At 37.5% G+C, this 21,053-nt stretch overlaps 3 protein-coding genes across 15 annotated transcripts in view; 1 reads left to right on the top strand and 2 right to left on the bottom strand.

The window, feature by feature from the left end:
• LOC136264137 (xaa-Pro dipeptidase-like) overlaps positions 1 to 9,422 on the top strand; it is a 55,524-nt gene extending 46,102 nt beyond the window's left edge. The window contains exons 1-10 of one of the 13 annotated variants that reach the window (XM_066058851.1): positions 994 to 1,085; positions 1,159 to 1,307; positions 2,704 to 2,898; positions 2,949 to 3,001; positions 4,414 to 4,507; positions 4,992 to 5,045; positions 8,004 to 8,070; positions 8,178 to 8,337; positions 8,404 to 8,555; positions 8,615 to 8,781. In XM_066058851.1, coding sequence (XP_065914923.1) covers positions 2,816 to 2,898; positions 2,949 to 3,001; positions 4,414 to 4,507; position 4,992 — 231 coding nt within the window. In that variant the 5' untranslated portion in view covers positions 994 to 1,085; positions 1,159 to 1,307; positions 2,704 to 2,815 and the 3' untranslated portion in view covers positions 4,993 to 5,045; positions 8,004 to 8,070; positions 8,178 to 8,337; positions 8,404 to 8,555; positions 8,615 to 8,781. The other 12 variants (XM_066058848.1, XM_066058847.1, XR_010704975.1 and 9 more) reach the window with 12 other exon arrangements.
• On the bottom strand, positions 8,867 to 9,522 carry LOC136264747 (E3 ubiquitin-protein ligase TRIM71-like). Its single transcript, XM_066059520.1, has 2 exons — positions 9,496 to 9,522; positions 8,867 to 9,397 (listed from the first exon to the last, which is right to left on the bottom strand). Exons 1-2 carry the CDS (start codon positions 9,520 to 9,522, stop codon positions 8,867 to 8,869), a joined length of 558 nt encoding a protein of 185 aa, XP_065915592.1.
• LOC136264135 (E3 ubiquitin-protein ligase TRIM45-like) lies at positions 9,493 to 15,393 on the bottom strand. The gene is made up of 4 exons (XM_066058833.1): positions 15,251 to 15,393; positions 15,158 to 15,194; positions 14,981 to 15,104; positions 9,493 to 11,104 (listed from the first exon to the last, which is right to left on the bottom strand). Exons 1-4 carry the CDS (start codon positions 15,371 to 15,373, stop codon positions 9,598 to 9,600), a joined length of 1,791 nt encoding a protein of 596 aa, XP_065914905.1. The 5' UTR covers positions 15,374 to 15,393; the 3' UTR covers positions 9,493 to 9,597.
• Positions 15,394 to 21,053: the final 5,660 nt, after the last annotated feature.

Here is a 21,053-nt window from a genome sequence, read left to right as displayed (position 1 = left end):
AAGGTCTTACCAGTTGCTGGCATTACTGCTACCACCTATACGTTTTATACTAAGGGATTTGCCTGTCGCTGTTATACCTGCTTCTTTTACGTTTACTATCAAAGGTTTTACCTGTCGCGGATATACCACCTGGTATGTATGTTCTGTATTTAAAGGATTTAGCCGTTGCTGTTATCCCAACCATATGGTGTTTCCTTTTCTTGCAAAGGATTGGACGCTTCGCTGATTTCCCACCTTCATTTCATTCCTTTATATTAAAACAACCAACATCAATATTATATATATAATACCTATCGAAAATGTTTACCTAACCAGACAGTCCAAGCTCATATTTTCGATTTTCAAAGATTTATATGAAGGTCATACTCTCGGCTAATTGCGTACTAAAAATCATAAGAATCCATGCAGCACAGGCGGAGTGGCAGTCGATTTTTCAGCAGCTGCTCGGTTGAATACAAAGAAAATATTCGCGAATTACATAAACGTTAAAAAATACGCACTGCTGCTTTCTCCCAAACGGTATGAACTTTCTACTTGATTTATAAGCTGCAGATGAGTGGTACTTTAGTCTCCATACTTCAAAGAGGATTGGTCTAACCTGTGGAAGACGCTACTTGCTTGTTATTCGAAGTGTCCGGAATTAGTCGCATGTTGCATTTTTACACGCTGTTAAATTTCGGCTCATAACTCCTCAGCAGTTGGTTGTATCGAAACGAAATTTGTACTGCAGATGCACCATAATATAGGCTTTAAAACGATTCCTAGAATTTGTCTTAACTCGTTGTGAGTGCAGTGTTAGAGCGATTTTACTAAAGAGTGTCCGGAATTACCCTCATTTACCTTACTATACGTATACTAAACTCACTGGTCACTAGATGCCATTCTTCTCTCTGACAATAGAACTCTGCACCTTCGGTTTAACTGAGGGAATTACCCACGCCCCTGCCACGTGGCCACACTCCTTTATTACCACGCAATTGTATAAGCACCTGTGCGTTAGTTCGATCTCGTGCGCGTTTAATAAGGCACCTTACGATATGTGCTCTTCAGGGGGATCTGTCAGTGTGCTGTTCTAGAAGTTACATGTAAGTGCTACGTGAGTTGGTTAGGCTTCGCTTATGCAAGAAATTTGTTGTAAGCCGCCATGTCTTCACCTAGTCTCGTGCACAAGACTGTCTCTTCACCTAAGAGCTAGGAGGGGATACTCTGTACTCACAAGGTACCTCTGAAACTGTTTGTAGTTCGTGAACGATGATGCAGTAAGTTGGAGGAGCAGTGTCCACAGGGAGCAGTAGTAGTGCTACAAGGTGGAGAACAAAAATAATGATAATATTGTACTGAGACACCTGTGAAACTGATGAAGTGTTTAGGCAAGTGAAAAATTGTGTGTGTGTTTGTGTTTACTGGGTAAGCAAATGCCCAACTGTCCTTGTCTTGCTTAGCAGTGCTGGGGTCATTGTGGAACTTTGGCGACCTCTCTGTGTGTGAGACCTGGACAGCCCTCCTGTGGGTTACCAGCCCTGCCCCAGGAGGATTTGCCTGCACAATGCTCAAGTTCCTCAGGTATCTTGGTGCTGATGGCAATAGCTGTGTTTTACAAGACTTTGCTTTAGGATGTGTGTGTGTGTGTGTGCGCACACATGCGTGCTTTTTGCATCCATATGTGGGCTATGCATCTATATATATGTACATGCATATGTGTATTTCAAAATGTAATGTCCGTGTTAGCACCAAATGGTCAACCAAAATTGATATATTTAATATGTTACTGACATAGCTACTGAGTTATTACAAGCAAGTTATATAACTAGTATGTTGCATGTTGGGGTCATGCTACTACAATATTATAGCAGCCAATGTTTCAACATGAAGCAAAGGCTTTCAGTGGAAATGCAATGTGAGTTGGCACGGCCTTAGTTGACAGTTGGGAGGGAGGGTGAAGCCTTTTGTAGGTAAAACTTCAAGATGGTCTAATAGAGCAGTCTATACAAATGTCATACCTAACATCTTAATTTGTATGTAACTAAATGTACTTGTGACAGTGACCAATTATGGTCACCAGAAATCCAGCTAGACCTTTTCCTGGTACTTGTCCAAGACCAATTCTATGTAAGGTACAAACCTACCGCCCCCCCACCATATGATCTAGAGCTGAATGCATACATAAGGCAATTTATTAGATATTTGTGGACTCATTTACAGATTAACACATTGAGTTTCCTGAGTGAAATGAATATCAAATTTTAGGATCTTCAAATTAACAAATGAATGAAGGAATTATTCTTATATAACTAGGTGTTTGAAAGGGACAAATTTATGCTGATTACTACTACAACTTGAATGAATAGTCCTTCACATACATGTATTTGCTTTAAAAATGAATGACCACTTTCAGTTTACAGCAGCTTTTCAAGGTAAAATGTCTACTTGACTGAGTAATGAATATGAATGTTTCTTCATAATATTGTGTGTGTTTGTGTGCGTGTAGTATAATTGTGTGTGTGTGTGTGTGTGTGTGTGTGTGTGTGTGTGTGTGTGTGTGTGTGTGTGTGTGTGTGTGTGTGTGTGTGTGTGTGTGTGTGTGTGTGTGTGTGTGTGTGGGTGTGTGTGTGTAGTGTAGTAAGGTAAAATGTCTACTTGACTGAACATTGAATATGAACATTTCTTAACAAATGAATAACAAATATTCATTATTTGTTTTAGCTTTAATTCCAATGGACATTAATTTTGGGTGTGTTAGAGGCAGACTGATTTAGAGCTGTTGAAGTAGGCACAGGAAAATCAAGTTTGTTTGTTCCTCGTCTGCCACCAGAATATGCTGTCTGGATGGGAACTATTCATCCTCCAGAACACTTTAAGAAGAAGTACCAGGTGGACCAAGTCTGCTACACTGATGAGGTAGGTATAATGATGAGGTATTGATTGTGGTATAAAGTTTTATTGTTCAGTATAGATATCCAGTGTAATGGAGTCACTAAAACCATCAGTGGTACTGACTCTGGTAAGTGTGTAGTGTAACAATAGTCTCCTGTGGCTGTACCATTTTTCTATGCTACAGAGCTTATTGATTACAATGGAACCTGTTAATCAGGACACTTGATCACATGAGAACACCTGCGTAATCTGGACACTTGGTAATGGTCCTAAGGTATCCCTCCTCTACACCTGTGTATATATCACGTGAGAAATCATGATCACTTGAAGGTCTTCTCCTTATGCTTTACGTACTTCACACTACAAGAATTTCAACATTAACAGTTGTTATCCACATGTGAAGCATTGTACCTTGAAGGAACTGCAAGTTGGGATGTCTGTTTCCCAAACTTGAGTGTAGATCATGTGAATACCACACTGTGTTCATGGTTGGTTACTTTCATTTTCAGTATCCTTGTATGTTTCTCTTTAGACTACTTGATAAATCAACTTCACAAAAGTCTTCTGGACAGGTTTAATCCTCAGTAGTCAGCAACTCCCATACACTCACACACTACAGTGAGACTGCCCTCTTAGATCTGCTACCACCCTCGATTCAAGTCTACATCATACAATTCCACTGATGTGGCACTCTTTCCACCATTTAAACTTCTCACAGCATGGGATCCAGGAAAATATTTGAACAACAGATATCACATCCAAGGACTAAAATTACAGGTGTTTTTGTGTGTAATACCGTATGCAAGGAAACTTTGACGTCAGAAAATTAGACGAATCAGAAATTTGTAAATTTCTTGCCATTCGTTCACATTTTATTCGTCAAATCTGTTGAAGTGTGAATTTGTCAAATTTTTTCTACGCCAAAATTTCCTTGTAAATATTTTGAGGGGCAAATATTTCGAAGTTGAGCAGTGTTGCTAAAAATAAAATTTTTGCAAACGCTCCCAAAATGTATGGAGGTCAAAATATTTCAAGGATAAAATTTTCACTGATAACTCCCAAAACCGTGAAATCAGCAAAAAAATTTCTCCCTTGAAATATTTAGGCTATACGGTGCACTAAATACAGTGAATGTCTTGACAGTTGTGGTGGACTGGTGATGTCACTGGCAATGCTGTTACATGATGGTTGTATGGCTTCTCATATGTATTTCTGTGTGTGTGTGTAAAGCTTTGGCTGATTGTTTCAACCTGAGCTACTTGCCCCCAAAAGTGGGGGCCATACCATCCCCCCCCCCCCCTCCCAACAGATCCGACGCTCTTGTATGGAACAGACAGATATTTATAACATCTAATTGGTAAGCAATGTGGTAGAGTAAAAAATGGAATGGCCACAGTGGACTATTCAATAAGATGGATATTGTGGCAACAATCAAATTTTATTTATTTTGTTTGAGCACCTGAGTATGGAATGTCTTTAAACATGTACAGGAATTGTGTGTACTTCTGTCCATTGACTTTGTCCTCTTGTGTTACACAGGATGGTCTGAACACTTCAGTTGTGAAGCTCACTTTGATGGCATCTCCAAGTTCACTATGGAAAACAAGTTCCGTCATCCCAGGATAGCAGAATGGTCAGTAACTTACTAATCTGGTGTTAGCTCCAGTTGTGACATTTAGTCATGTCAAAGTCTATGAGATTGAAGTAGGGGTGGGTGGTATTGATCAATATGATACAATGGTATTTAAATTATAAATATTGCGTATTTATCAATATTATAAATATTGATAAATACCCACTAAATATGTATCATTGCATCAATTACCACATTGTAGACTACACAATGCTTACTCTTAAAGTGGGAAAACAAATCGGAGGTGAACTTTTTAGACAGGGTGACCAATAGTACTCCCATTATTTGACTGGTCTCCCATTAGTACCTTACTGGTAGTCCCATGTTATGCTCTTTGCTCCACTCTTGCTAACAAGTTCTGCCATAATAAATTTGAAAACTGGTAATTTCGGTATGTGGTATTACTAAATGTTAAATATTTAGTGATTCGGTTTTAAAAATATATTGCACAACACCTAAAGATTGGTATATTGTCCACCCCTAGATTGAAGTGATGAGATAATAAGATTAGCAGTATGGCTCACAAAGAGACGAGAAGGTGCTTTGAAATTAGTCAGTAAGGAACACTTGCTTCTGTTATACAATGTGGACTTGTGCCAATTATGCCGGCATAATTTTGAGCATAATAGTCCGGCAAAAGCATCAAGCATTATGTCAGCACAATAGGACGATTTTCAAGATTTTTAATTTAATGTACAATGTGAGTTCCAAAAATACAGCAAACACAAACTTAATACTGCATTTCATATCAAGAAAATGTGTACTGTTATTTTTTTTATAGTTTCTTGGCTGATTATTTACACTTCGCAGAAAATATACTCTAATAGAGCAGTCACTTACATTAATACAGCAGTCAGGAAAGGCTGACAAAACAACCAACTCTAGTGCATAACCTTGATTTTGAAACTATATAATATGCTGGATTTTTGAGCATTGCTCAAAGGCATAATAGGCTATTTTCAAAGCATATTGTGACTGGATCTGTGAAAGCCGGTCTTATTGTCCAAGAGAGGAAGTTTGATCTTTTCACGCTTTATGAATGCACTATCAAATTTCACTGTCATAGTTGACCAGGGTAAAGTGTTCTGCTTTTTTCAAGCACAGTGGTGAGCTGTACGAGTGGTCTGGGGCCTTGATTGAGCCCTGGCCAACCAGGAGATGGCTGTGTGTGGCTATACAGGTATGTGGTATTAGATAATGACCTGTGCTGTAAATTTCCTTTCATTTTAGCCAGTTTTGAGCCCTGAATGACCCATAACTTTGCCTCATTCATCCCGACACATTCCTCTTTACTATTTTAAACATCCTCTTGCCTGCCTTCCAGTCCACCCTTTTTAGAGCTTACCTGATATAGTCAACCCCGGTTAAAAAAAAAAAAACTATCTAAAATTGTGGGGAACTTAGCTGTTGACTACTTCTTCAGTGGATAATCTGAAAGGTGATAAATTGTTGTAAAACGTGTGAAACTTTGGTACACATAGTTACCACCATTGGAAAGCTACAACACTCTGAATATTTAATTAAAACCGGTATATTTTGAATACTTTAAATCAGCAATAAAACCGGTTTTCCCAGATAGTTAGGTGGCTTAGCAAAAAAATGTGGACACAACTGGCAAAAGCACCAATTTTTTTTCTGTGAGTTCCGTACCACATTAGATTAAAATTTTTGATAGGATCCATCTCAGGCATGCATGCTGGGAAGCCATCCGAGGTTTGGAAATATGTCTTTTTGTAATTTTTGCATTTTAAATAGTAATTTGAAACTTTAGAATAACCTAGGGTATTTCAAGTGACACTAAATTATAAAGGATGTCATTAAGTTATAAATTATGTCATTAAATTAAATATTTATCAACACACGTCTGTTTTGTGTTTTATTCACAATTACTCTATTAGAGCAGTCAGGCAGTCCTGTAACACAAAGATAAGCACATCTCCGCTCTGTGTTTTACATTCACTTGAACCACAATCACTTAAAGCATGCAATATCCACCAGATCACCACCACAAATATCCCTAGGCTGCGTTGCACTGTGTTGTGTTGTGCAGTGCATATGCACTCTCCTCAAGCATGTACATACTTTGACAGATGGAATCTTTAGATTAACTCGCTCTGAAGTGTACAATTTCCGGCATAGGGGCGCAGATCTAGGAGTGTTTCCCCCCCTCAAAAATTTAACCATGTTTATAATAGGAGAAGCTAGTAGAGTACATTTCTTCAATTGTTTACTTATGATACAACAAGCGTACCATAACAGAAATAAAAACAGCAAGGAAGAGAACTAAGCTCTTCTGAAAACTAATCAGTGCTGCATGTTCAAAATTGTATTTGCAGGACTGATTTATTGAATGTGGGAATTTGAAAGAATAATACTGCTAGAACAGTCATCTATAAAGTTCTGCTTCACAGTAATAAAATTACCATGACCACTGTGCTAGTTGGACTCTTCTTTGCATGTGATTTCAGAACAGCTATCTTACCCAATATTGTATGCATACAATTGTGCCAAACATGTCATAGTTGAAATTCTACACTTTTGATAAAGTGATTGATGACATATTGCAATTCTGTGTTCTTTACATCCTAATGTAGCATGTCAAAGCTAATTATGTGTAATCTTTGGTTGCTAAGTTTCACGGTAATGCTGAATGTAAACATGCAATACTAAAAGTTATTTTTCACTGACCTTCAGCACTTGTGCTGTAATGCCTTAATAAATAAATAAAACGTATTATGTAAGAGATATTCATTTATATACCACAAACTAATCACTGCAAATATTACAGTGTATATTCATTTCCATAGTGAGCAACTATAGAGAAATTTCTCTATACAGTTTGTGGATCATACAAGCTGTATACATTGTAAACTATAGGTGACTGAATTTGCAAAACGGTACCTTTTCCACACATTTTAAGTACCAGCAAACAAAATGATGTAACACTTGACTCCTTATACTGATTAACTTGCTCTTAGTACCAGAATGCAGCCAGATACTGTAGTTACACCATGGAAAATTTCAGGCTATTATATGCCATGATCAAAAAGTTATGAAGCTTCAAAATTCAAAAAATGGATAAAATTTTGTGTGTGGAAAAGGTACCTTTTCGCAGATCCAGTAACAGTCAGTATGAATGAAAAAATTACTTGTCAGCATTGAATACAGCTTGTGAGAGTAATATTATTGTTTATCAGCTGTTGATTTAATCTTCAACCCTGCATAATGTTCTCTTTCATAAAATAGAACAAAACTAGCACTTATATGGCTTGCTGATTTTGAAAATTCTTTAGCTACATAACTAAAAATGCTTTTATGGAAAGGCCCTTTTTAGAATAAGATGGATCCTATCAAAAAATTAAAGTTAAGGTTGTACTACATATGTGGAAAAAGTTTGGTGTTTTTGTCACTTTTGTCCACATTTTTTAAATTTGGCTTTAAGCCTAACTAAGAGACAGTCAGAATTGGTAGTACAATGGTTTTTATACTTTCATAGCATGGAGGGCCTTCTTGTCCTTGAATACACAATGAAGTCATTAAATCTTACCAGCCAATCCATATGGGTAAAGACTTAGCTAGTAATGCCATTTTTGCAACTGCGTGTTCTACATTAATAAAAAAGTTTCTACGGTTGTATATGAGTGTATAAGTTCTATTTTTGTGTTTCTAGGTGATGTGTACTATCAAGCCTGGAATGAAGGAATAAAAAGAATTGGAGTTTGTTTCAACATCTGTGGTCTTCTTGTGGTGGCTGTCAGCATGTTTCCTACCCTTGTATATGTGGCAGATGTGTTGCTATAACACAAAGAGGTGCTGGAAAAATCTGTGGGGTAAGGGATAAGTTAGAATGTGTGGACATATCATATACATATATCTGTGGTGGATTTGTTCTTCAGGTACATAAAGACAATGTAGTGAGCACAGCTACTGATTGTGACCTACTAACAGATGTCTCGCATACTGTGGAGGAAATTGAGGCCTGAATAAAGAAAGGAGTGAAAGTGGTCACTTGACCACAAGAATTAGACTATTGTGTCTTTATACAGAGGTAATGATCAAATGTTTACTGTCAGACAACTGGCTACACATTGCAACAAACTCTTACAGTATTTGCACACTCTTATATGATGAAGTTTGTGACAACTTACAATTTTTTTAGTATTAGTAATTTCCATTTGTGCAAATTCTCTATAACTGTTACTATTAGTGACTACATTACTTAATAAATGTTGTGATATGTAAAATAAACAATGTGTTTGTAAAACAACAAACTACATGTATGTATAGTATATTCTACTACAAAAAGACTGCTATAGCAAAAAGAAAATGTTATAAACATCTGTACTGAATAAGTTGTTGTTAATAATCAGAGAAAATCTGGATCCTCTTGTTGTATTGGTCACAGACATAAACACTACCATTAGGACTACAGGCTATTCCACGAGGATATGAAAACTGACCAACACTAGAGCCACTGGATCCAAAGCAGTGTATGAAGACACCATCTTTGTCAAAGATTGATACACGACTGTTACCACCTTCAGTTACAAGGATAAAGCCATATAAATCAATAGCCAGACCAAATGGATGGTTCAGTTGACCCCTATCACTACCTTGTGTACCAATCTTGTTCACATAGTTACCATCAAGAGTAAAGATGGAGATGCAGTGATGACCACAGTCAGCAACAAGTACCTGATTGTTATTGGTGACTGCTACATCATAGGGCCTACTCAAATGACCTGATCCAAAAGTGTTACTAAACTGACCATCACACTGGAACACTGAGATGCGGTTATTACTATTATCAGCAACAAATACTCTATCACTATATACTGTGATACCTACTGGACTAGATAGTTGACCATCACTTGATCTTTTATTGCCAAACTGTAGTAAATAGCTACCATTGATGTCAAACCTTTGTACCCTGTGGTTATTATTATCAACCACATACAAGTAGTTATTGGCATCGATTGCTAACCCACAAGGATAACCCAGCTGGCCATTTCCATTTCCGTTAGATCCAAATTTCTTATTTAGTTTGTTTTGGCTATCAAATATGCACACACAATGGTTAGTGCGATCTACTACTGCCCACACACCATCCCTGCCAAATGCAATACCCCATGGCTGGCCCATCTTTTCATCATCATTATCTTGCTAGGTTTATCTAGTATAGTGTGCTGGGGTATACGTACCTGAACACGGAGGGGACACATGCTAATACTCTCCCCATTAATAGTTACTGTGACTTCCACTTCTCCAGGTTGGGTGGGTACAAAGGAGGCTGTATAGTTGCCATTTTGGTTGTCTTTAACTTCAGCTGTAATAACATCTCCTTTTCTCGGTATTGGTTGTATGCTACCTCCTTTTTGGCAAGGATGGTGATTGTCATCTTTGGTTATAATGGTGAACTTCACTTCCTTACCAACCTGTCCATAGGCTGGAACATCGTATGCAATTAAAGAATTGAAAACAGAATTATCACCATATGACAGATTGCCAAAGAATGGAAAAGACTCCTCATACTCTTTGCTGAATTTTGCATTAGCTAATTCTACTGGCTCAGTACTTAGTTTGGTGCAGATAGTACTAAATCTCTCTACATCTTTAGCTAGTTGTTTGTTCATGAACAATGCTTCATGGTCAGACCCATTCTTCACGGCTTCTCCTAGTTCCTTTACATTCTCTAGTTGTACTTGTATATTTTCCAATTGCTTTAGCTGCAGTGAAACTGCTTTTTCTTTATGTGTTGATACTTCATGTAATTCTTTCTTTAGATTTGCTCTTTGTTGCTTTAATTTTTGTTCCAAATGGTCAAAGTAAGTATCTATTTCTTGTTCAAGTTCAGTGGCTTGTGACTGAATTTTTTCTCTGGTGGAGGAAATGTTTTGCTGAGCTTTGGTCAACTTAACAATGAAGTTGTCCATTGGTTTCGTAACATCATCAATTTTAGATCGGTGCTTTTTAGCCATCATCTTCACAGATTCATGTTCATGTCCAGCATGTTTCTTTCCAGTACAGTAACTACAAGCCAACTCATCACATGTTTCACAGTAGAACATCAGATCCAATTCATGATATTGGCACTGCATAGATTTCTGTTTTAACGTGACATCTTTTTTCTCAGATCGTATTTCTGCTAGTTGTATAATGCGGTGACCTTGCTTTTCTGTGCTGTATTTGTGACGCTCAAAACATTCTTTGCAGTGAAACTGGAAATCAGAGCAGTCGAAGCAAAATGATGTTGCTAATTCTCCTTTGATGCAAGCATCACAGAGTATACTTTTGTTTTGTTCTATTTTTTGCTTAATTGCCATCTCATCAGCAAGGCGGGTAAGGAAGGAATGACTTGGAAAATCTTTTACTCCTTCTGGTGGAACTTTACATGTTTCCTCACACACTATGCAGGTCAAATCAGACCCTTCTTGCAACTTCACAAGACACTCTTCACAGTATGAGTGGAAACATTTGGGGAGATACTTCGGCTTCTTATATAATCCATGGCAAACAGGACAACTGAGGTATACTGGCATCTTTCTGGTTACTTGATCAGCAGCCACCTTGCGTTTCACTGATAGCAAAACTGAAAAGCTGTATACAATAAAACCAAATAATTTATACATTATAAATACAGTTCAATTGTCAACACAAAATTTGAAAAATGGAAAAAAATTGTAATTAAATTAGAAGCTCAGTTTCAAAATAATCTTTAATAGGACTCATACACTGATGTGGGAAAGACTATCCACTTAATTACTGAGGCTGCAGGCCAAGGTGATTAATTGTGGGAAACTAAGCCCACATTGTCTGAGGGGCTCTAAATAGTGTAGAAACTGATGTCAGCTTGTTCCAGAAAATTTTCCTGAATGAAGTAGGTAAAGAAAGAGTGAGAGAAAGTGGCAAATGGTGTGTGCTAGGCTGCTAACATTGGAATTTATCCTTAATTTGAGCTGATTGTGTCAGTACTGACATGACACTCATCAATATTTCATGACAATAGTGCCAGTATCAAGTATTTACTATGCCCGGCTACATTGACGCTTGTCTTGTCCAAAAAATAAGCTAATAAGAAGCAAACTGTGGGCGCTAGCATCATTGGAAGTTTATCCTTCAAGTTTATTGTGTCAGCGCTACACCGTGACATTGGTATTTTGAATGCCAATACCTGATTGCTAATGAAGCTTGTCTTGTCCAGAAATTAAGTTAACAGTAAGGACATTTTGTTTTTGGCTTTGCCAATTTTTATTTGATGAATGTAGTAAAACACACTGGCAAAGACCACAGGTTACTAACTATTTAGTAACCCCACCACAGGTTTCTATTGGATTTAGTAACCTAAGACATCAAAGGAAACATTATGTAAAATTATTTTTCCAAAATCCTATAGTGCTGGTAGTAGTAGTAGTAGTGTTCACTTTATGACATAAAGGAGTACCTTATGCCTCAGGACTGTATTATTAATTTTACTGTATGTCATTTTTTATCATAAGAAGGCATGTTTTGCTTTATACGTAGTAGCCAGCATCCATAAATTCACATATTGATGGCATGCAACATATATTATAGCAGTGTGGGTACTGCATTACTAATGGTTCCCTACACTAACAAGACGTTACCACTTCACACAGGAGGTGGGTCAAGCATCATCTATCAAACAACTCATAGAAAAGTTCAACCCATTCAACCCTGACACCTCAGTATTGATATGAAGTATTCTAATGCATGAACTGATATCTAAAATTCGGCTCCCAGAGCCCTTTTATAGTCACCCAACACTTTGTGTGGCTTTCATAGCTAAGAAACAAAAATTAATGCATACAAGTGTGATGCGACAATTTCATGATCTGCTGATCAAAAACCCAACTTGCTTGCATTTTCCTCGAACTTTATTTATGATATTTTGAGGGAAAAACCAATGGGCTGTTAAAGTTTCAGCCTAATCTGGTAAGTGCTTTAGGAGAAACAACAAGAAGACCAAAACAATTGATTTGTACAGTGCCAATATGGGAAAAAATCACAGGCACTTGTTCAATCAATCATAAGTCTTGAGTGCAATGGGCGGCTTGTGCCATTCTATAACCATGAACTGGGGCATTCATCAAGGTATAGTTGTTGGTATAAATACACCCATTCTATTAAGCAAGAAGGTTGGTCAAGCTTAGAAATGGCAGCGATAAAGTTACATTTTACCACAATGTAACCAAACACACGTAATACATGTTTGCTTCATGGTACAGAAATGAAACAAAGCTATTTGTACTCTCTAATGAAGAGGAGAATCCATTGGTATCATGAACCATGATAGTGGGTTCATAATAGGATGCTTTTTGCAAAAACTCTAATAGAACGCACACCTAAAAACCACCTTGAAAAGCATCCTTCAACTAAAAACAACGCTTTGGTGGTTCTTTGCTATGAGTATAGGTCCACTAGTAAGTATCAAGTGAAAAGGAAACAGTATGTGTATTTCAGACAAAACTGAAATTTGTTCATATTATTATTCATAAATAATTATTCTTTCAAGGGGAACCCTGGGATAAAAAGTAGCAAGGCTTACTGAATGGATCATTGTGCATGTCCATGATCTATTTTCAATTTCAAACAGCCCAAACTGGGCCGTTTCTTCTTGCCAAAACGTCATTACGTATGAGAAACCATACAAGATCACACTCAGAGTTAGGTTTTTTTGGTGTGCACTGCTTGTGGCTAATAGAATCTGTCTTTATTAAACTCAGTATAGGCCAGGAAGCTTAATCTGTGCTGATGACTTTGTGGTTTTTTTTTTGCTCCGTGATTATTGTATGTGGGCAGGTTACCCAGATTAAATACTCTAATAGAGCAGTCACGTAAATGTTCTAATATTGCAGTCAAGTGTATAACAACAATCCTTGCACTGAATTTGACAGCTATTAAAGGCACCAGTAATGTAAGTTGTAGCTCATATTTGGAGACTCTCAGTCTGTATGCACATTACAATTTGATCAGTTTCATGTGTGTATTGAAATGTTGATGGCGCTAGTATGCAGAATGCAACATTACACTATTCACAACATTCTTCATTATCAATCAAAGAAATCCATAATCCATCACTGGATTAATAAAAAGTACATAAACTAGATGAATAAAAAAAATTTAAATTTTAAGAGGGAGAATAGGGATCGCTGAAAAAAGCCATGAAACAAGAAGAGATTGCTAGGATGGTAATGTAAACCACAAATCCCTATTTTGACTCATTTCAAAATGACAGAACATGTAACTAAAGATTTATGACAGAGAGTCAAAATAGGGATTTGTGGTTTACATTACCATCCCAGCTATCCCTTCTTGTTTCATGGCTTTTTTCAGCAATCCCTATTCTCCCTCTTAAAATTTCAATTTTTTGTTTATCTAGTTTATATTAGATATTTTAACTCAAGTCTTTCTTCACTGTTTACCAAAGCGATTAAAACATGCATAAAATTGTTTATGTAGCATGCATTTTTTACCCAATGTAGCTACATATTTCAATGACAATTAAGTATCTCAACAACAGAATGGTTTTCGCTCAGCGGGTAACATTTTTGGCTGTGCCACACTTGGCAATACGTCAAATGGGACTATGATTGTCCTCTGTTTACCCTCTATGCATAATCTTCTTGACCGGCTTAGTAAAGGCATGGCCAGGTCACAAGAGGGTGGCATTCCAATATACCCTGTACTCCGATCTTTGTCCTTGGTAAAAGTGGCCAAACTTAAAAAATAAGCTTTGACCCTTGACTTATGCTAATATCCGTGCTTGACTTTTGATCGAAGTTTTGTAAATTTTTGTAAAAATTACGGTTATATATGTTCTAATTCTAAAAGTATCAATTGTGGTATGCACTTTACAAACGAACTTGTCTTTTGACCTACTGCAAATTTCTTGCTTGACTTTCGTTTTGACTGAGGACGAAGATCAGAGTACAGGATATATTGGAGTGCCACCCCCTTGTGGTCAGTAAAAATTATCCAGTCATCTACAACCACCTGGGGTCACAAAGAGATATATTCAGCTGGCAGCTAGAACAAACACATATCTATACTCCTTCTTTCTGTCTGCCATCAGACTTTGGAACTCCCTCCCTAAAGAAATTGGAAATTCAGCAGACTATCAATTTCAAAACACTTCAGAAAAGTCACTTGTTTAATTAACTTTAATGTTTATGTGTATGTCATACTTAATTCTGAATTTTGTACATATAAATAAATACCGTATAGCCGGAAAACATGGCGGGAGGAAAGTTTGGCGAATTTGGCGATTGAGTGGTGTTTCGCCAAACTAAAATCCGCCAAATTGTTTGTCCAATACAAATCTGTATTAGCTGTGCGAAATTCGCCAAACTTTTTTCTCGCCAAAATCCTATCGTGGAAAATTCGCCAAAGTTTCCGGCTATACGTACGGTAATAAAAATAGACACACCCTTTACTGGAATCCACAGGAGATTTTACCTTCGAACGTCCTTAAGGACTTTGGGGTTTCCACCAGCAACTACACCGATTCTGTACTGGTCAGTTAGTTCCCTGGCTTCCTGCGAGTGTCCGATGTCCTCAAAAGCGGCGCTTGCATCTTCTCCTATTACAAAACAACCTCGTGGTCCAGTGCACTTGACTTTTTACCAAACTCACCAGCTTGTTCCAGTAAAACTTCTTCACCACCAGGATGCTGTTAGGGAAACATGTTATAACAAGGTGATCTTTTCGGAGCCACGAGGTGCTCACCTCTTCTTGGAAACTGGTCACATCATAGACGCAATCTTGTATTACTATCCATGAAGACGACTTGTTGTTATGTTTCCTGATCTCATCCCAATCATATTCGGGCAGTTTCTTTAGTGCAGACATGATCGACCTTTGAGGGGCGAATGAATTCGATCGAGGGCGGATTATGATGATTCGAGGGCAGCGCACGCCCCACATTAATTTTGCATTGTTAAAAGTACTTAGTTTCGCCACTGGCAGACCACCTTTTCCATTGGGTAATGACAAAGAGAAAAAAAACTGGCTACGTGAGACTACTAAGTGCTTAGTCGATGCGTCACAACAGTGAACGGGGAGGTTAGAACATGACATAATTATGACTCACAAAACTGTATAGCTACTGTCTTTTGATTCCTATGCTGACCTTACTGCTGCATGTATATAATCGTAAACACAAAAACCAAAATCCAGCACTGCGAGATAATTGCTAAATTTGATCGGTTGCCAGGGCTTTTTGGCCTGTGAGTATACACACACCCATGGAGATTACATAGATCGCCATTATCTTAGGGAGAGTGCCGGCATTAGTGCTAGAATATGAACCAAGGACAAAGCAGCAGCCATTGCCATCAGCTATTCTCAGAGAATATTTTATTGTAGTTGTGTTTTTTGTTTGTTTGTTTTGTATTATTTTTTCCTTGCCATGCCTACTTGGCTTTGGCCTTATGTAGTTGCGTGTGCCATGTGACTGAGGACTTGTCATTCTTACATATTTTTTTTACATCATGTGTCACATTATGCCACATGGTCCTGAATTGATTTGCTGGCAGTTATAGTGGCTACCAAAAGAATGACGCATGGTACATGAAAGTAAATTGACCCAGCTGCTGGCCCTATATAAAGGAGACCTAATATTTTCCTTCAAGAACTCCTCTGCCGGCATAGTGGTAGCTAATACATGCTCATTATCTCATTAATGTGTAATAGTGCTACTAGCTACTGTGTATATATAGATGATAATGTTCAAATTGGAAATGCAGGGATTTACGATTAGTTTAAAATATGTAAGTAATTGCTATAATTATTATGGCTAAACGAAAGAGTGTTATTTGTACGTATTAACATTTAGAATAAAGTAGTTGTAAAGCCATGCCTGGTAGGTGGCTATAACCACCCCATCCATTGCTCTGGATCAATTCCTAGATTTTATCCAATTGCAAAATGCATGTATTGTAACAAAAGGAAAAATCACTATAACATAGATTGGATTGCAGTAGAAATAATTTCTAATCAATAATGGACTATCAGAAAGTTTTTGAGAAATAGTTATCTCAAGATTGTATCTTAGTCAAGAAGTAGACTGTATAAAAGCTGCACACATGCAGCTACATATAAGCCCCCTAGAACTGCACATGGTTATGCAACTATATATCTATATAATTAATATCTTATTTTGTGTAACTACACTGTATGATGCTAGATTCCATAAATATCAAAAGAAATGACAAATTAAGGTAACAGGAATCTTATCAAGCTGTAGATAACTAATTTTGAGCCTCTGTTTTTGCCATAGCAATATTGTATGGCAATATCGTAACAATATTTATACTGTAACTTAATTCTTATGCAGCTATTTGCACACATGCACTGATTAGCTATGTGGACAAACTGTCAAGAATAAGTGATGAAACTGAAGTTGCAGGTTTAACTTACTGAGGTAAAGTAACAACAAAATTAACAACAAAATTAACAGTACACCACAACAGGCATTGCCAGTCAATTTTGACCAAGATGATGAACTATGTCACTGATTTAAAAATCTTTTAGCAAATGATGTGCATTTAGTTAAATGTAGAGTCAAGAGCTGATAATTATAAGTGCTGCTAGGCACAAAGGAGTGTCAAACATCTGGTCTGTGTTCTAACCATTGATGAAATCAAACTACCTGGCCACTGATTAATTTTGCCTGCTACTCATACTCATGACCCCTTAATGATAAATTAACCAATTAACGTTTCAGACATTTCAGATACTTCTTGCCAATTGATTACATACCAAATCACTGAATGTAGTTAATAACAAGGACGGTTTGGGATAAACAGTTCAGGGTGGGGTTCCTGCCGCTAATCAGTACAATGAACATAACACAGGGAAACATTACAATATACGGCAACTATAGTTGCTGCGCAGGTGCAAACACAGTGCATAGTTGGCCCAGAAGTGAAACAACTTTCCGACCATGCAACCACCCTATTTCCCAAAGTTTCCCCCTACCATCTAGCTTCCCTCCACTTGAAACCTAAGAGTACCACTATATTGGCTAATACCTTGTGTTATCAGTGTAATCGGTGTTGGGGTTTTCCCCAACTCTGAATATCCCTCCTGCACAGGATTCTGTATGCAGATGCTTGCAGGACAGCCTGGCCAATTACACACCATTGCTAAAACCTCTATGCATACACAGCAGTCAGGCTGTGGACATGGATATGGGATTTGGATTGACTGTTATCTACTGATGGTAATGGTGAGTATATTACGTGGTTGTAATCTGAAAATTATTGACAGGTGATAATCATATTGCTGGCATAAGGAAGTGGAAACTTAGAGAATGGTCGAACCATTATGACCTTCATGCTCCCCTTATGGGTTCCTGATATAGTCAATGTGGTAACCATCATAATAATTATTAAGACATTGATTTACCTACATAATTATTGTGTGCATTTCACTGCACATTTTTTTCACTGTCTCATTTTCACCACCATCCTACTGGAAACTCAGCTAAAAATGCATGAATTTCCTAGTGTTATTATGAAGTGCTACTGAAATACATTCATGTATAGGCCTGAGACAAATATGCTCAAAAATTTCCCAATATGGTTTCAGGAAATTCCCAAAATTTTCACATATTATGCTCTTCATTGTTCCCATTATGCTTGCATTATGCTCTTTGGTTAGCAACATTTCTTACAATAATCTTGGAGCATCCTGATCAGTGAATGCTCTATTAGAGTAATTCACTACAAAGTGACTGCTCTATTAGGGAGTATCAATCTATTTTCATGGAATTACATAAGCTCCATAGTTTGAAATATCCACCTAATATACTAGTATTATGCTGGCATAGCACTCCAGCCATATACATGCTTTTTATTATGCTGACATATTTGACGTAGGCCTACTCATGTAGCTATGACATGCAGTTTGCACCCAGTGAAGAAGAATAACCAATAGAACAGTAAGAACACTCACACAAGTACAAATTCAGTTACCTAGTAAACATGCATGAGTACAATTATTAGTGGTTACAACAGCAAGTGCTAAATATATTTAGAAATAATTGCATTGCTTCAAAAACACTATAATATGTAGGTGAACTCTATGTTAAATACGCAGATTATCTCATCTTGTTTACTGAATGTAAAGTTTCAGTTATCGGTTAATGTAGTTCCACCCAATAGTTCCCACAAATGGGGGAGGAGCTAATCCTCCACATTCAGCACATGGACAATCGGTACTATGTGTGTTGTTATCAAATACCCCAGTAGTGTACATCCATATATGTGTTGACAAGGGCTATCTACAATGCATATGTAATGATAGGCCAGCAGCATAGTAGCCATCAATTGGTTGATTTGCACTTTGATTTCTATGAAATGTATTTATGTATCCCTTCTAATATCCTCTTGTTTTACCACATATGTATACCCTCTGGTAACTTGTTCCATTTGTGGAGAAATTGACTGAAGAACAAGTGTTATCATCATCACTGACCATCAGACAAAAATTAACACCAGAGTAATTGCCTCTATGCCATCCACTGGGATAATTACCTCCTGTGCTGATATCAATGTTGGCTATCCTTCTCCATCTTCCATCTATGCCAGCACTAGCTGCAATGGCTGTCATGTCACAATATGTCCAATGGTTGTTTTTAATGTGATAGTATCCTGACTTGTCAAGATGTCCTGACAAGATGATCCAGTATAAGCCATCCCACAATAAACGTGCCTTGCTGGGACCATCAGAAATCCAGTCATATCCCTACTTCCTGAATTCTTGTTGCAGTTGTCTTCACAAGACTCATCAGGGTAGAATGGTGACTTGAAACGATAGCTACTTGGTACATTAACTGGTCAGTAGCCCACTAGCTGCTGCAACATTCCATTTGTCAATGACCCTGGTTACACCAATATAGCTAACTGATGATGGTATTGCTAATTCTGATGATTTACCAAGTTCTGGTAGTGATGTTTGTTGTATATAAATGCCAGTGATTTTATTCGACCAAGTGATATATAGTTCTAGATTTGGTGTGCTAGAAACTAGCTGTTTGATACTAATCAATCACTGAAAATGCTACAATCAATCAGATTTTAATTATGAATCCAAGTACAGCACTTTCACCTAACATTCAGATTAAGACAGATTTTGTGTCATTATAGTTTTACCTTCAATACTCAGTACGTTATTGATAATTAATGTTGAGCCATTTCAGCTCAAATTTCTAACTGCATTGGTTAGAGTATGTACATGCAGGATATAGAGGAGGATATAATCAAGCCCCTGATGGCAAGTCTTGAGTTCCATCCAAGCTAATGAAGTGTGGATTTGTCAACTTTTTCTTCATCAAATTTTCCTGTCATACATGTAGTCCTTGGAGCCCTCATTAGTTATAACCAAGTTTTCTGTTGTCAATTTAAGAGCTCTGCTATGCACATGTACTTTAGAGGTTTTTTCAGCAGTGCTGATAGTCAGTGCAGCACAGAGCTACAAAGTGGATCACAAAAATACAGTTTTGGCTCAGTTGCTAGTCTAGTTACCTGCATGGAGGTTAATTGTCTCATGCAAATAATATCAAGGGCAGATTTATGGGGGATGCATGGGATGATAGCTACAGTTAAACAATGAAAAGACAAAGAGAGCAAGAAGAGAAGATGACTTGGACTAATTAATTTAATTGTTTTTTGTTTGTTTGTTTTGTATCCATCCTTGCCATGCCTACTTTGACTTTGGTCTTTGTTACAGAGGAATTGTATGTAATGTACGTAACACTTCATCTCATTTGATGGTATCAAAAAATAATAAAATCTCTTCTAGAAATCATCAAGATTATAATTGTTTCAGGGATAAAACCACTAAAAAATTGAAATACGCTATTAAATATACGCAACAGTCAACTACTCTAATAGAACACTCATCAAGGAACTCAGACAACTTGCTATTATAGCAGCAAATGACTTGCTGACCACCCAACTGATGCACCCATGCAGTCTGCTCCTCTTGCAGTCACTCATTTTCCCACATGTCCAGCGCACACCATAGGAGGAGGAAGAAGGAGCATGGTCTGCTTCATGGAGACATTGAGAAGATCATGAAGGTGAAATGGAGCCATCGTTTTTATTACTAGTGTACCTGCTACTTGTAGATCAACTTGTTGTGTGCTTCCCACACAGTATGGACATCTTATTGGTTGTGATGTGTATGCTATACGTGATGTGGGTGGGTATCCTAAGGAGAAAGGTGTGGTAGTAATGTTGAGTTAAATATACACCTCAGGGTACAGAACGTTCTACCCAGCTGGGTTTAAAACTACAAGGGTAGGTTGTGTCCTCAATTGAGCCAAGGATTTATTTTATGGAATTAGTAAGGTGATATTGTATTTTCCAGCATACTATAGCCATTGGCCCATGGAAGCATGTTAGCTAATCCTGCCCAGAATTATTTTGCTAACAAATATAGTGTGTGTGTGTGTGGTTAGGGCATCAGCCTGGTAATTGAAAGGTCCCAGGTTTGATTCCCAGTTGAGCCACGTTGGTGTTGT

Source organism: Dysidea avara, chromosome 8 (assembly GCF_963678975.1).
Source record: "Dysidea avara chromosome 8, odDysAvar1.4, whole genome shotgun sequence".
Classification (NCBI taxonomy): Eukaryota; Metazoa; Porifera; class Demospongiae; order Dictyoceratida; family Dysideidae; genus Dysidea; species Dysidea avara.
The sequence above is the reverse complement of the archived record's forward strand: the minus strand, read 5'-3'. Positions and strand labels throughout refer to the sequence as shown.

Excerpts from the sequence above, each read along its gene's own strand:
- LOC136264135 (XM_066058833.1), bottom strand. The coding sequence starts at position 15,373 with ATGTCTGCACTAAAGAAACTGCCCGAATATGATTGGGATGAGATCAGG. Across the intron at positions 15,195-15,250 it reads TGACCAGTTTCCAAGAAGAG|CATCCTGGTGGTGAAGAAGT; the intron begins GTGAGCACCTCG and ends TTTCCCTAACAG. Across the intron at positions 15,105-15,157 it reads AGTTTTACTGGAACAAGCTG|GAGAAGATGCAAGCGCCGCT; the intron begins GTGAGTTTGGTA and ends GTTTTGTAATAG.
- LOC136264747 (XM_066059520.1), bottom strand. The coding sequence starts at position 9,522 with ATGGAAATGGCCAGCTGGGTTATCCTT. Across the intron at positions 9,398-9,495 it reads TGGCCAGCTGGGTTATCCTT|TTTGGCAATAAAAGATCAAG; the intron begins GTGGGTTAGCAA and ends TATTTACTACAG.